General features: G+C 34.5%; 1 protein-coding gene and 1 long non-coding RNA gene across 4 annotated transcripts; one reads left to right on the top strand and one right to left on the bottom strand.

Annotated features, from left to right (window-relative positions):
• The first annotated feature begins 4,983 nt into the window (after positions 1–4,983).
• Positions 4,984–10,950, top strand: LOC113727445 (pentatricopeptide repeat-containing protein At1g62350-like). 3 transcript variants are annotated; one of them, XM_072076093.1, is made up of 4 exons: positions 4,984–5,138; positions 5,299–5,353; positions 8,022–8,533; positions 10,275–10,950. In XM_072076093.1, exons 3-4 carry the CDS (start codon positions 8,201–8,203, stop codon positions 10,689–10,691), a joined length of 750 nt encoding a protein of 249 aa, XP_071932194.1. In that variant the 5' UTR covers positions 4,984–5,138; positions 5,299–5,353; positions 8,022–8,200; the 3' UTR covers positions 10,692–10,950. The 3 variants fall into 3 exon arrangements, with proteins under 3 accessions (XP_071932194.1, XP_071932196.1, XP_071932195.1); XM_072076095.1 differs by having other exon boundaries at positions 7,061–8,533; XM_072076094.1 differs by having other exon boundaries at positions 5,299–5,385.
• Positions 10,951–11,962: 1,012 nt separating this feature from the next.
• On the bottom strand, positions 11,963–14,115 carry LOC113727454 (uncharacterized). Its single transcript, XR_003457811.2, has 2 exons — positions 13,467–14,115; positions 11,963–12,528 (listed from the first exon to the last, which is right to left on the bottom strand). It is a non-coding gene; the product is annotated as an uncharacterized lncRNA (long non-coding RNA).
• Positions 14,116–15,405: the final 1,290 nt, after the last annotated feature.

Here is a 15,405-nt window from a genome sequence, read left to right as displayed (position 1 = left end):
ATTTTGGTGTAAAGTGGTGCTCTACTGGACTGGACTGGTTACTTTATTTGGAAAGTTAACGGAGTGTCAACTATTATTTAATCAAGATTCGGTAAAGAAAATGGGAATTTGGCTCCTGAGAGCCACCTGTATCCTTTCTATCTAGGGTGTTTGTTCATTTCTTTATTTGATTTGCATATGTGACTAATTGAATATGAAGATCCATGATTTTTACTTGCTATTATTTTGGTACCTCATTGAGCGTAAGTTCACCCCCTTCCCGTTATCTTTGTTTTCCTTACAGGGAACCAAACTTTGAATCCATGATATTGGAAGAAAGGATCGAGCTAGTGTAATTAGTATTTTATTAAGCTCTTTTGCAACCGAAACCCGAATCGTATTTTTAAGTGTATGAATGGTTTGACTTGTACTTTAGTTTAGTTAATTTGCCAAAGAGTCCGATGTAAATATATGTATAAGTATTTACCCTTGTCTATTAAGTGTATTCAGTTACGATTATGATTTTATGGTTTGGTAAGCATGTTCTCACCTTAGTAATCTCCGATTGTTCATTTTCTTTGGGTCCTATCGCGCGCGTACTATATTGGGTTTGTGTGATTTGACTCCGTAGTCCTGGCGAGAGGTGGGCAGGTGGTCCGCCGAACCCTTTGGTTTGCCTTGGGCGAGGTGGGGCTGTCACAGAGATTAAATGGGGGAGGGGGTGGGGAAGCACACCCCCACTTCGTCTCTTGAATTAATTAAATAAAATATAAAAAATTATACCTATAATCTAAATACCTAATAATCATACATAAAATCTAATAATTATGAATTCATTCTAATTAGAATAAACAATCAATTAACAATATGTAACCTTAATTACTTGAAGGATTGGGGCTTCATTCCTAATAAGGTCTCATCCATACATTTTTTTTTTATAATAAAATAGAATAATTTTATTAATCATGAGATCAAATCTGCAACAAGTGCAGAACAAATAAAAGATGGAGGAGAGTTTCTCCATATACAAGAGTTTGAAAGATTAACAGCATACTTAGTAAGGTTAAGAGCAGGAACATTAAACGACCAAGAAATCCATGAAACTTCCCAACACATGAAATCTTGACATAAGACAATGGTATCATCAATCAACAAGCCACATGATGAATCGTCAGATCCCAAATGGTCTAGCATTTTGATGACTTTTTGTAAATCTCCTTCCAAAACAATCTTATTGAAACCCAAAGATTGTAGTAATTGAGTAGCATGTTTGGCCGTAAATGATTCAACCACTTCTGGTTCCAATATCCCAGGAATTTTCTTGGAGAGGCCAGCAATAAAACTTCCTTTATCATCTCAGATAATAACACCAACCCCTGATGATTTATCATTCATAAACACAGCTCCATCAAAGTTTGCCTTAACAAAACCTGCATTGGGTCGTATCCAATGACCTATTGATAACCTTGATTGAAGAGAGGTAGGCGTATTGCACTTATCTTTGGAATTTGCTTCATGGAATTGATTCAGGAATGCTATGGACAGGGAGACCAAGCTAAAAGGATCTCTGTAGGGCCCATCAAAGATTGCTCCATTCCGATTATTCCATAAATTCCAAAGAATAACATCCACCAATTCCATCTCTTTGTTTGATAGTCGCAAAAGCTAGTTGGGAAGCCAGGATGTTATATGATCAGCCGATTGCAGTTGAACTTTCTGGGTTAAGAAACTAAGCGCCCACGATTGCACAGCTACAGGACAAGTTAAGAAGGTATGATCAATATCATCAACTGGAGCAAGACATAAAGGGCAAGAGGTATCTAAATGGAGCGCTTTAGTATTGAGTTTTGTGCTGGTTGGCAGTATATCTTTACATGCCCTCCATAAGAAACTTTTAATCTTCTCAGGAAGATTCAAGTGCCAAAGCCGAGACCAAACATTTTGCTTTAGAGTACTACTACTTGATGGCAAATTCTCCCAATTAGAAGATCGCTGCTTGATCAAGTAATACGCACTCTTCACAGTAAAATATCCATTCTTTGAAAAGTGCCAGATTAGCTTATCCCTATTATGAGTGTCTCCAATTGGAATGCTTTGAATTAATTCAATCTCCTCAGGCCAAAAAATTTCCTGCAATAAGTCAACTCGCCAAGTCTTTCGCTCGTAGTCTAGTAGGCAATTAACTGTGGAATTCTCAGGCAATGCAGTAGACCGCGACACGATTTTAAAAGTAGATGGCCGTGGAAGCCACCTATCTTTCCAGATTTTGATAGACTGGCCATAACCAACTCGCCATCTGCTTCCTGCTTCTATATACTTCCTGATCTCACATAGTCCGCGCCAAGATCAGGAAGGCCATGATCCTTCTTAAGCTTGGAAAAAATCAGTATTGGGAAAATATTTAGTTTTATATACCCGATGAAGAAGGCTAGATGGTTGTGCAACAATGCACCACGCTTGAACAATGCAAGATTAAAAGTCTCATCCATACATTCAAGATATGCTTAACTTTTCAAATTGGAATGTAGTTTTTGGGGTTATGTTACCTGAAAAAGCTCATTTTATTCTGGATTTTGGTCCTAATAAAGAATTTTACTTTCTTTACAATGGCAAATTGAGCTTGATTGCATTTTACTTTGAGAAAATCACGAAAAGTCTCCCTAAGGTTTGTGGTGTTTTGTACTTTGCCCCATAACGTTATCTTTTTGGCACTTTATCCCCTCTATTAGTCCACCTCAACAAATAATTCATTGAACCATTAAATTAGATGAAAATACCCCCATTTAAATCATTAAAAATTCTGACAAAAATGCCCCAATGTGTTATTTATAAAGAAATGTTTCCCTTCAAGTTCAGAAATATTTTGTTATTAATTTATTATTCATTAAAGCCTTTAAATTTCCAAGTCCTACATTTGAGGTTGAAAAAGGAAAAAAATGTTCTAAACTACTTCAAATTCATTTCGCTGATTTTTCTCTAGATGTTGTCATGGATAGCATCTAAAAGAACCAAATTAAGAAATCTATAGATGTGGTAAAATAGCACTCCTAACAAGATTGTGGACACCGAAAAATTCCAGAAGGGGATTTCTTGGATGTTCAAATTATAAGGTATAATTTGTACGATAAATTAATGTCTTTTTTTACTTTTAGATAAAATAATTTGAAAAACAAAAAAGTTTTTTTAGAATCGTCAAGCATATGATTTGCTCATTTTCTTTGCAAAATACATTAGCAAGAGCAGGTTTTTTTCTCTCCAAGAAGGGTATTTTTAGAAAAAAATATTATCTAACACGTATCTGTAGGCAGTTTTGTCTATTCATTGTTTTACCAAAAATACCATTGTCCTTACCTATTAACCATCACCACAGTTACTAGTTGAATGTTTTGCCTACCCGTCAAAGGGATAAAAGTACCAAAAATATAATGTTAGGAGATAAAGTACAAAATAGTGCAAAACTTAAGAGAACTTTTCGTGATTTATCCTTTTGCTTTCTTTCCCTATGAGCACCTACAAGGGGAACTGCGGGGGTCAGGGGTGGGGAACGGTGGCAGGATTTGAGGCGGGGGATGAGAGGGAGTTATTTGATAATGGGGTGAGGCCAAAACCATCTCGTTGCCAACTTGCCATCCCTAAATGCAAGTGATCATTATCTCATATTATTATAAAAATATTCTGTAAAAATAAGTTGAGGATACTTTGATCTAGTGGTTAAAATTGAATCTTTAGAATTTAGAGTTCTTAAGTTCTAATGACTTCTAATTCCCGCTCTCTTTTCACTTCTTAAATCCCACCAATCTTTTGCTTAAAAAAAAGGGTTATTATCACTTTACCTCCTTAATGTTCGGTACCACTATCAATTTCCCCCTTAACGTTATCTTTTAATCACTTTATCCCCAAAACTAACGGTCAAACTTAACGGAGTTTGTTAATTAAAGTAAAAAGACAAGTTTAGCCCTTAAAGTTATTATCATTTTATCCCCATAAGCTATAATCTCAATATCAATTTACCCCATAGAATTTTTTTAGATAATTTATCCCACCATTAAACCAACTTAGCAAGTTAAAAAACTTTAGAAGAAAGCACCCTCATCTTTGTATAATAAAAATAATAAAAAATTTAGAGTGGCTATTCTCCTCTTTAATATCAAGGAAAAAAGTCAAAATATTAATTTTTTTCTTCTTGACAATCTTATTAATATAAAAAAAAATAGAAAGATCCGAAGGGGGAGGGAGAGGGGGAGAGAGAGATAGAGAGAGAGAGAGTTCAATTCTTTTGTTAGAAAATATAAATAAGAAATAATTAAATACTTTTATTATTTTGAAATTACTTCACTTTACTGTTTACCATCAGATTTCAATCATAATCCCAACAATTTTAAATTAATAAGATAATGTTAGACTTTTTTTCTTTGTAAAATCTAATTTTTGTCTCCTTCTTTCCTATCTCCTTTTCTTTTCATAGTATTAATAAGTGTGAAAAATGAAATTTGAATAAACCCTTTTATTTTTATATTTTTGGATCTCTTAAAGTGAAAAAAAGAAGAATAATCATTCTAAATTTTTTTTATTTTTAATTATATATGTAAGGGTAAATATATTTAAAAATTTTTGACCATAGTAGTTAGATTAATGATGAAGTAAAATGCCAAGAAAATAATGTTAGAAATTAAATCGATTATATCACTATAATTTAAAGGAATAAAGTAATAATAACATTGTAGTAATGCCATGGAATAAAATGGTATTTTTGTCCAAAATTTCTTAACATGTTGAGTTGAATTACTTATGGAAATGAAGTGACTAAAAGATAGCGTTAAAGGATAAACTGATAGTAGTAATATAATTTAAGGAGGTAAAGTGATAATAACCCTAAAAAAATAATAAATAAAAACCGCAAAAAGTTATCTTAATATACTCCAATTTCCATAAATCAGATGGATTTTTCTATAATATCAACAAGGCTAAAGGAGGTCAGTGTAAATTTACTTAATACATATACCCTGAAATTCTAGCAGCCATTTTATCTAATTTGATTTAGTTTCTTTTTCTTTTTTCTTTTCGGTATTGTCTCCTAAGAGTAATAGTTGGTTTGGTGGATTTGCATCACACCGTCAGCCATGTCTGCCGAATCAGCCTCAGCAATTCAAGGAAGCCAAGTAAGTAATTTTCTCAATTTAGATCAATAGTAATCAGTATTAATCTCCCATATGTTCTCTGTCTTCAGTTTTTCATTTTTTTCCTTTAATTTTCAGTTTAACCAAAAAAAAAAAAGACAATGGAAAAACAAGAAAAAGAATGATGGGTTTTGTTTTTCAGGTTGATTTGTTGGACTTTGTGGACTGGTCAGGAGTTGAATGCCTTAACCAAAGCAGTACTCACTCTCTTCCTAATGCCCTTAAAAAAGTAAAAAAGATTGGAAATTATTGAGGGTTTGTGTTTTTAATATATATGTTGAATGATTTCAATTTTCTTCTTTGATGATATTTGCTTTATTCTAGCTATTGAGCTTGTGTATTCTGCTATTTGGCTGATGAAATACTAAAATTAGGTTTGAATGCACGAATAACTAAAAGGGTTTTGGCTGGAATTGGTGTTCGAATTGTTTACTCATAGTTAATTTTTTGTAGTATGCTATGTTATTTTTGTAGGTTTGAAGAGGTTAAAATATCCTTTTTTTTTGTTGGATTTAGCAATATGTCAAAGTTGTAGAAAGCCAGCAGGAAATTGAAATTTAATAGTTGAGTAGACCACCTTTGTGAAGAAATAAACGAAAGGAAATCGGAAATTTTGAACTGATTGGAAAGGAAACATTCAGTTAGAAGTTCCGAGTATATGGTGGCTGAATTTCCCAATAACTTTGAAATGCAGAAAATTTGAAGACAAGAAAATATAGGACTGCAATTCCCTTTATGCAACTATGGACTAGGTCTATATAAAATTGTGTACTCGTGAACGAGCATTTTTTTGCATTCTAGCTTGTGCTACTCTTGAGTTTGACTTTTTAGGTTCTTTTTGGGTTAATTATCTGAAATTGCCATGCTGTGTCTTTTTAAGGGAGATGCCTCTTCCTCGCTTTACATAAAAGAAGCAAAGAAAGAGGATTGAGGGGAGAGTGATTAATTTATGAAACTCTCTGGGGAGTTCAATATATATCTAGCGCAAGTTCCAAGATGTAAGAGAAAGAATGAGTGTTGAATTTCCTGCTTTGGAAGTAAGAGTAGGTTTGACACAAGCATATTAGCTTAGAAGGACTAAGCAATGTATATAATATGGTTTTAGTTTGTAAAGACAGTTTCTGTAAAAGTGGTATGCAGATCACATTACAGGTTTAAGGTTCAGAAATGTAGGAGATCTCTGGACTTTTATGGTTCTTGTACAGTGAGATTTCTACAGTTTCTGGCAATTACTTTTTTTTTAATCATTTAGTATTTGCCTGCTTGCTTGTTAGACACATAGATCTACTTCTGCAGATTCACTACATTCTTATGGCATCTTGAGATGTATTCCCTTTTTTAATATGGGGAGTTAAAGTTTGTAGAAGAAGCTTGTAATATCACTATGCAAAGGCTGTTGTCCCTAGTTTTAGTCTTGACATTGTTGCTTTAAAAGTCTTACTTCGAGTATAATGTAGAGATTAGGCAAGAAATGTAAACATGGAGACTGCCTGTTTAAGCTATAGCAATTATACTGAGTGAAAGTGGAGATTCTTGTTTCTTTAAATCAGAAGACATTCTTGATACAGGCAGTGTAAATTGATGTAGGAATTAATTGAACCAAAATTAATTCACTTTAGTGTAAATTGATGTAGGAATTAATTGAACCAAAATTAATTCACTTCCTGCCAATTAAGAGCAACTCTACTTTGGATTCATGATGGTCTATGTTAGCAAAAATTATGCAGAAATAGTGGACTCTTATTCTTATTTTTCTGACTATATTAAGGTTAGAAGGTTTTTGCTTTAAGGTCTTGGAGGAACATTATTATATTTTTCCTCTCTAGCATCAAATCAGTTACTAACTTTCACTGTTGCTTGAACCTGATTTTTATGTGAACCCAAGTCATCTTCTCATGCTTCAGACTACACCTGCATCAGTTCATGATACGGGCCAAAGATAGTCCATGACATGATGGCAATTGAGGCTGCGAAAGTTGACAGAAATTGATTCACCAACTTGAGTGGGTAGTAACATGCCTTGATAAGCATGCGCACTGTGGCCAAGTTTGAGATAGCCACCATTATTACTCTTTGGACATATTTCAAAGTTACTTCTGAAAATCGCATTTTCCTTGAGAATTAGTGAGCAATTTATTTTGGAAGAGATGAAGTGATTATGTTGTTTACATGGGTGGTAGTACGATTAGTTAGATAAATAATTTTCACCAATTATGCTTTGTTCACCATGTCAACCAAGCAGTTTTTCAGATCCTATTGAGTGCTGCTGTTTATAGAAGCATATTGCATTCAGGTTCTGGGTGAGTTTTGTGAGAGAGTGGGTTCAGTTGTTCTTAAGTGAGTTTTAGGCATCTTAATTTGGATATTTCTAAAACAACAGGAAGCATTTTCCCAACAAAATTGTTCCAGCAAAGTATCTTGGAAAATGTGCACTAAAGCTTGGAAACTGGGACTTAAGGTGTATTATCCTTAAGTACGTGAAGAGCTCCAATCATTGCAACAGAGAAAATTGATGAGACTGCTGGTTGAGACAATATTTTGTTCTAGTTGGGCCATGAGTCATGTGTCTCTGGCTAAGATTTGAAAAGTCAGAGTGGGGAACAGAAGTTGTAGGGGCTAGAACGATTTCTAAGACGTCCAAATGATGATGGAAGATTCTAACTCAAGATACTTTTCTCTGAATCTATCTTGTTTTCTTCTTCTTTTTTGTTGTTTGCTAGGTTTGTCACTCTTGTGTCCTCCATTTATCTTGTTTTCTGTTCTTATCATGTGGGGCATATTGAAAAACATTCTCTTCATTTACTTTGGGTTATTGTAAGCTTTTTGGTGTAATAATTCTATTTCAATGTTATGTTGAAACTGAAGGATGAGACTTAGGAGTGGCAATTTCTGATGCTGCATGGTATCTCAGTTAGCAATGAAATTTTGACATGAGATCTGTAGTGACACTATAGATTCGCCAGCAGGGAATAAAGGGTCAACATTTATATTACCCAAAGTTTGTATACCCCTGAAACCTTAGGTGACTAGCAACTTTGCCTAGAATGTGGCGTCAGGGCCTGCGCAGAGTCTCCTCAAATCTCATCACCCCACTGCACCACCCCAATTCATCATTTAGACAAATCTTTAGCCACCAGGCATTAGGATCACCCTCGTCGACGTCAGGGTCATCGAGCCCAAGCCTATCAATATGGAGAAGGAAGAAGGAGATCGGAAAAGAGGGTTTAATGGTGGCTAAAGAGCTGAAGCGCCTTCAGACAAATCCCATACGCTTGGAGAGGTTCATGAAATCCCACGTCTCCCGCCTCCTTAAATCCGACCTGATTGCTGTCCTTGCTGAGTTCCAGAGACAAGACCTTGTCTTTCTCTCCATCAAGGTCAGATGTTATGTAAATACTGATCTTGCAATTTGTCAAGGATTATGTTGTCCTTTTTTTTTTCTTTCTCTAGTCTTTAATAATTTAACTCCAGAAGATACAATGTTGTGTTCAACATTATTCTCTTTGAAATTTAGGGTCATGTTTCTGATGCAAAGCTAGAAGGGTCTAGTATACTCGTCCAAAAATTAAGTTTTTGGATTAGACCATGTTATCTGATGGATTCTTAGATGAGCTTCTAATTCTTTTTATGTTTTAGTTGTGATAATAGATGATGACAATATTTGGTTGCCTTTTTTTGGTTGGATTCTTGCTAAAGTATGTGCATTATGACATTGAGCAAAGCAGCATTTGGTAGAGTTTCTGGCTTAATGTGATAGAGTACGCAATGTAAATTGGTGCATTTTGAAGTCCTGTTCTCCTTGCACTTTGTTGGTCTCGCTACAGCTAATCATTACACTTCATTGCATAATATGCTGGAAACTTTTTGTTGAGAATGCTGCCTCAGTAGATTGTTAGGAGCTGAAGAGTAAACTACTTAGTTTTTTAGTTTTAGTCACCAATTCACCAATGGAGCTATATTTGAAGTTTGTTGCAAACACCTTTATGATTTCAGACAATTGTAGGAGCCAAGCAGGGCAGATGGTTGGAGTACGTAATCATAATTTTCTTTGACCATTGACAATATTAGTGGAGTGATAACACCATGGCTCAAACTTGGGTAGACCTGTCTTCAAAGATCCAATGGCCCAAATTGTGCCACATCACTTGATGAGATGGTGTGGCACAATCTGGGCCATTGGGTCTTTGAAGAATCCGGGTCTACCCAAGTCTAGACCATTGTAGATACATATAAAATGAACGGGATTTTAGACATTAGCTTTGCATATCTGCCACTGAAAAGGGTTCTTTCAGTGACAAATCACCATACTCGTCTACTGAAATCAAGAAAGAGAAACAAATTACCTAAGCTCTTAACTTCACCCATTCTTTTTAGCACAAAGGATCTGCAAGTGGCTGTGGTATTAGGCCTAGAACAAATTTACACATCCACAATTTTACACATGCACATTAGTTACAGATAGGTTTGAACAACTGAAATACTCCGTGTTTGCAACTCTAGCTGACATACACATATAAATGTAACCGTGAAATTAGTTCTTTGGAATTCTGCATTCAAGTATAGAGAAAACAAGTAAGGGTGTGTGTCTCTTTTATAAACCAGAATACTGCTATGGCCATTTGTTGTCAGAAATTCGCATGAGCTAGAATTTAGATACTAATATCATGACATTCATTAAAAAGAAACTGATTTGCATTGTACTCCTATGGTGCTTTTGCGAGTAAATTTGGACTTGGTGTTTGCCTTTGAGTTTTGTTATTCGTTTGGTTCAAAACTCTAGATTATACTGCTATAGCCATTTGCTGTCAGAAATGTGAATGAGCTAGAACTTAGATACTAATATCATGAAATTCATTGAAAAGAAACTGATTTGCATGTACTCCTATGGTGCTTATACGAGTAAATTCTGGACATGGTGTTTGCCTTTGAGTTTTTTGTTATTCTTTTGGTTCAAAACTCTAGATTAACAAGTTATTGTAAATGTCATACCTACCCACTCTCTCATTGTAGCGTACACCTTGTATTCTAAGGCTTGTACAAACTTTTGCCACTGATAGAGGATCAGTAATTAAACTGTAACGTCTTTCCTTTTTCTTACATTTGTCTTTTATTTTCCAGTTGTATGAGGTGGTCCGTAAAGAAATTTGGTATAGGCCAGATATGTTCTTCTACAGGGATATGCTAATGATGCTAGCGAGAAATAAAAGGGTAGACGAAGCCAGGAGTGTATGGGATGACTTAAGGAGGGAAGGCGTGCTTTTTGATCAGCATACCTTTGGTGACCTCATTAGGGCCTTCTTAGACAGTGGACTACCGAAGGAAGCAATGGACATATACGAGGAAATGAGGCTATCTCCTGATCCCCTGCTATCATTGCCTTATAGAGTGATCTTGAAGGGGCTCCTCCCATATCCAGAATTGAGGGAAAAAATAAAGGATGACTTCTTGGAACTTTTCCCTAATATGATTGTTTACGACCCACCTGAGGACTTATTTGATGATCAACAATGGGAAAAGGACGATGTAGATGGATGAGTAGTAGTGGATGCTGCAATGAGAAAAAAGCTTACTCTATGGGCACTAGGAAAGAAAACTCTTAAGATATCCATGTGAGAAAAAGCTTATCTATGGGCACAGAGAGACAAACTCCCGTGATATCCGGCTAATTTCTTAAAATAATTCGCAAAAATAGATTTGTCTTAAAAGTGAGAGTTTTTGAGGAGATGGGATCTTCTGCCCATTATGTTTGTTCACTTTTCTGTCCAATGCAAAATTACGTAGTTTTATTTATTAATACTGTTTGTGTGGCACATAATATTGAATGCATATTTAGAGTGTGTTTGGTAAATGGATTGCAAATTCAATTTTAATATGGATAGCCTACTCTCTGAATCAACATGTGACAAGTGTCGAGCCTGTACAATAATAATTACTTACTCAAGAAAAATACAATTTGTATATAGCGGTGAATAAGGTCGAATCTACAGGGATCGGGGATAATTCATTTTTTCTAGAGTTCAGAGCATGGGGGATTTTTGAAAATAGTTTTGGGTTAGCCGTTTGGAAATATTTAAAAACTTTGCTGTAACAGAGTTTTTAGAATGTATTTTGGAATATTTTTAGAAAATATTTTGAAATATTAAAGAGTAGAAGAGTTTCTAGAATATATTTTGAAATAATTTTTAAAATTTTAAAAAATTTGAACTAATTTTTAAATTACCTTTTAGAGTACTTTTTAAAAATTTTTATTGTATTTGAAAAACACTTAAAAAATAGGGGATCCAAACAGAGACTAATTAACCAACTAATAAAACAACTAACGGAAATTAATAGGAATTAATCGATAATAAGCACGACTCTAACCAAAGGTGTAATTTTTCAGACACGGTTCATTCAACTGATCATCGATGCAATGATAATTCAATTATTTATTAATATATTGGTTATAGTTGCCATACACGCAATAAATAACCAACTTTTTCTTATTTTTTCGATAGTCAAGGTATGTCTGTCGACTATTTTCCTAACTAAGAAATAACCCTAGTTATGGTTGTAGGATTCAATTTCTCACTTGCATTAAGAATTAGAAAAGTCACGCTACAAGAGTTTGTTTAAATTAGATCATACGTTTTCCTAACATGGGACCAATCACGTTAGTCGCGCACTGGTATTAATTGATTAAATAATTACGGATTCAATCAATTAATCTGTCAATAAATTATTAGGTTAATTCGAATATCGAACCATTAATATTCAAACAATAAAATAATCATAAGAAGTTAAATCAGAAAACCTACGAATATCAATGAATAAAAGAAATAAGTAAAATAATTCGATCTTACAAATGTATGGAATCAAGTTTTCAAGTTGACATCCAACTAGAAAATGGAGATTTAGCTACGCATCTTCAGGGGAAATCCGTAGGACTCTATTGATAACAATTGGTTTTTGCCTAAAGACTAATGAAAGAGACTCGGCCGAAAGACAAGTGACGGCCTAATACTTCAAAAGAATTCATCCCGAAATTGTTGCTGGCCAACTCCTAATCAAATAGGAATCCGGCTTTTTCTCTCTTTTTGTTTCCTATTCAGCTTCTACTATCAATAATACCGCATGTTTCCTACTATTAGTAGACTACTATTATTTAGCCAAATCAAATTGATCTAACAAATCATCTTATCCGAAAAGATCAACAATGATCATATGATGAAGCATCTGTGATCGGACTTCGAGACTTCAACGGCTGGAACTTCCGCTTCAACTCCCAAGATCTCCGGGCATGAAAAAGTTAAACTTCCACGTGCCTACGCTGAACAGCAGATCCAGTAAAAAATCACGCCTTTTAATTACTTTTTGCTTTAAATCCCTGCAACTAACACAATTACCAAAAATGAGTAAAACTCGCCAATTAACGCAATATTTGGTAGAATAAATGAGGGAAACAATAGTAAAATTAATGATAAAAATGGAACTTATCAACATGACTGCACGTAATTGTAACTCTGATAAATTCAAGGATCTCGTTTTCAAATGCTTGCCTAATTTCATCTGAATCATGTGGCATGAAATTTCAAAGTAGAAGATTATGGATACAACTAGGTATAAACAAACATCATTTATGGATAATATTGAATTTGAAACTCACTTATTAAACATCCCCCTAAATATGCATTCAATGTTATGTGCCACATCAGCAGTAATAGTAAGTGGAACTACGTAGTTTTGCATTAGACAGAAAAAATGGACAGAGGATCCCATCTCTTTGAGATATGCTTCTAATATTAACGTCGTTGAAATAGAAGTGTCATACTTGGTGTCTGATACAATTTTTTTTTTTTTTTTAAAGAATGTGTTTGTTGTTGCACACAACTCAATTTTTTTAAAACTTTTTTTTAGAACATGTATGTAGCTCTAGAAGCTTATGCAGTGATAAACACAATTTTTTCTCAAAATAATTCTTTTAAACAAAATTGTTGAAACATAATTTTTAAAAAAATATGTGTTTGTGGCAGCATAAGCTTTTGCGGCAATAGACTCACTCTTTTAAATGAATTATAATTGCATAAATGAAAAGTTGTACAATTTATGTTGTACAGATTAATTAAAGTCTTTGCACAATTTATGTTATCTAAAAAAATTGTATAAATGAAATAAAATTTAGTTACTTAGTTAATGTCCACATAAAATCATAAAATTGCAAAATCATCTTAAAGTGTTGTGAAATTTGAAGTGAGGAATTTTAATAAAAATGATATAAGTTTTACATATTAAGAAAAAAATTATTAGGTCATGAAATTCAATTATGCTTACCTTTATCGCGTGAAATGGTAGAGGAGTCGCATTTCCAGTGTAATCTTCTGTGTGGTAGATTTTGTACAAACTACAATTGTTTGGACCTCTTTCGTAGATTTTGTACAAGCTGCAATTGTTTGGACCTCTTAGGTTGCACAGGCAAGAAGAATCGAGGATTCCATCACAGGAGTTTTCCCAGGATAGGATATATCGATGGAAGTAGCAAATCGATTAGAGTAGATCGATAGAAATAGCGAACCCGATCCATGGAGTAGAGTAGTCGACCAAGAGCAGGTGATGAACCCCTATTTTGGCTAATCGATCGATCCGCATCAGGAGTAGAGTAATCAACCACGTGCAGGTGATCCCCTAGTTCTGTTGTTCGACCATCTGTAGAACAGGTGATCAATTACTCTACTCCTAGTGTGGATCGGTCCGCTACTTCTACTATCTATCTTGTCCCAGTTGTGGGAAGACTCCTATGATAGGCTCCTTGATTTATGAGAAAGAACAGGTGCATATAGGATTGCAGGTACAACTTAGGAGAATCGAGCGACTATAGATCTATCACACGAACGTTCACAAAAAATGGGACTGCTATACCACTCCATGTGGTAAATGCAAGGGGCTTGGATGGATTTCAAGATCTAGTAGTTTTTTTCTTAACATGTAAAACTTACATAATTTTTATTAGAATTCCTCACTTCAAATTTCACGTCACTTTAAGACGATTTTGCGATTTTATGATTTATGTGGACATTAACTAATTAACAAGACTTTAATTAATCTGTAAAATTTTTAGCTAAAAAAATTGTGCAAGGAATTTAATTAATCTGTACAATTTTTAGAAAAAAAAATTGTGAAGCTATAGTTCATTGTAAAAAAAAAATAAAAAATTGTGTTTAAAAGAGTGTGTCTGTCGCTGCATAACCTTATGTGGTGATAAACACATATTCTTTAAAGGGAAAAAAGTCTTAGTGGCCTTCAAAGTATTAGCTGGGTGAACTTTTGGCCTCCTAATCTGTCCAAAGTGCAAAATGTTGGGCCATCTGTTAAGTTCAGTAGCTAATAACACGTCAAAAGCACGCTGAAATACAAAGGGCATTTTTGTCTGCGACGAGCTGTCTTCCGCTCCATAAAATGGAGTGAAAATGACTTTGACCTAATTATTTGCTTTTACCATATACTGCTATTTGGGGCCATTGAAGAAAGGATTTAAGGATGATTGTAGGCCAATAATAGGTTTGGATAGGTGACATCTAAAGGGGACTTATAGAGGCAGTTATTGACTACCAATGCTGCTGACCCTAATAATAGGTGGTGGCATATTGCCAGGGTTGCTGTAGAAAGGGAAGCTATAGAGCAGTGGACCTGGTTTTTGAAATACCTCAGTGATGGCTTGGAAATTGAAAATCAATTCCACTATACCTTTATAGTAGAGATGGTGTGGCACAATTTGGGTCATTGGGTCTTTGAACAATCCGAGTCTACCCAAGTCTAGACCATTGTGGATGCATATAAAATGGACGGGATTTTAGACATTAGCTTTGCATATTTGCCACTGAAAAGGGTTCATTCAGTGACAAATAACCATACTCATCTACTGAAATCAAGAAAGAGAAACAAATTACCTAAGCTCTTAACTTCACCCATTCTTTTTAGCACAAAGGATCTGCAAGTGGCTGTGGTATTAGGCCTAGAACAAATTCACACATCCACAATCTTACACATGCACATTAGTTATAGATAGGTTTGAACAACTGAAATACTCCGTGTTTGCAACTCTAGCTGACATACACATATAAATGTAGCCGTGAAATTAGTTCTTTGGACTTCTGCATTCAAGTATAGAGAAAACAAGTAAGGGTGTGTGTCTCTTTTATAAACCAGAATACTGCTATGGCCATTTGTTGTCAGAAATTCGCATGAGCTAGAATTTAGATACTAATATCATGAC

The sequence above is a fragment of the Coffea arabica genome, chromosome 2c, assembly GCF_036785885.1.
Source record: "Coffea arabica cultivar ET-39 chromosome 2c, Coffea Arabica ET-39 HiFi, whole genome shotgun sequence".
NCBI lineage: Eukaryota > Viridiplantae > Streptophyta > Magnoliopsida > Gentianales > Rubiaceae > Coffea > Coffea arabica.
Note: the sequence above shows the minus strand (reverse complement) of the source record. Positions and strands in the feature narration are given on the sequence as shown.

What these genes read in the sequence shown, in the direction of transcription:
- LOC113727445 (XM_072076093.1), top strand. Translation starts at nt 8,201, where the DNA reads ATGTGGCGTCAGGGCCTGCGCAGAGTCTCCTCAAATCTCATCACCCCA. An exon ending in TTGTCTTTCTCTCCATCAAG is followed by an intron (nt 8,534 to 10,274) that starts GTCAGATGTTAT and finishes TTTATTTTCCAG; the next exon opens with TTGTATGAGGTGGTCCGTAA.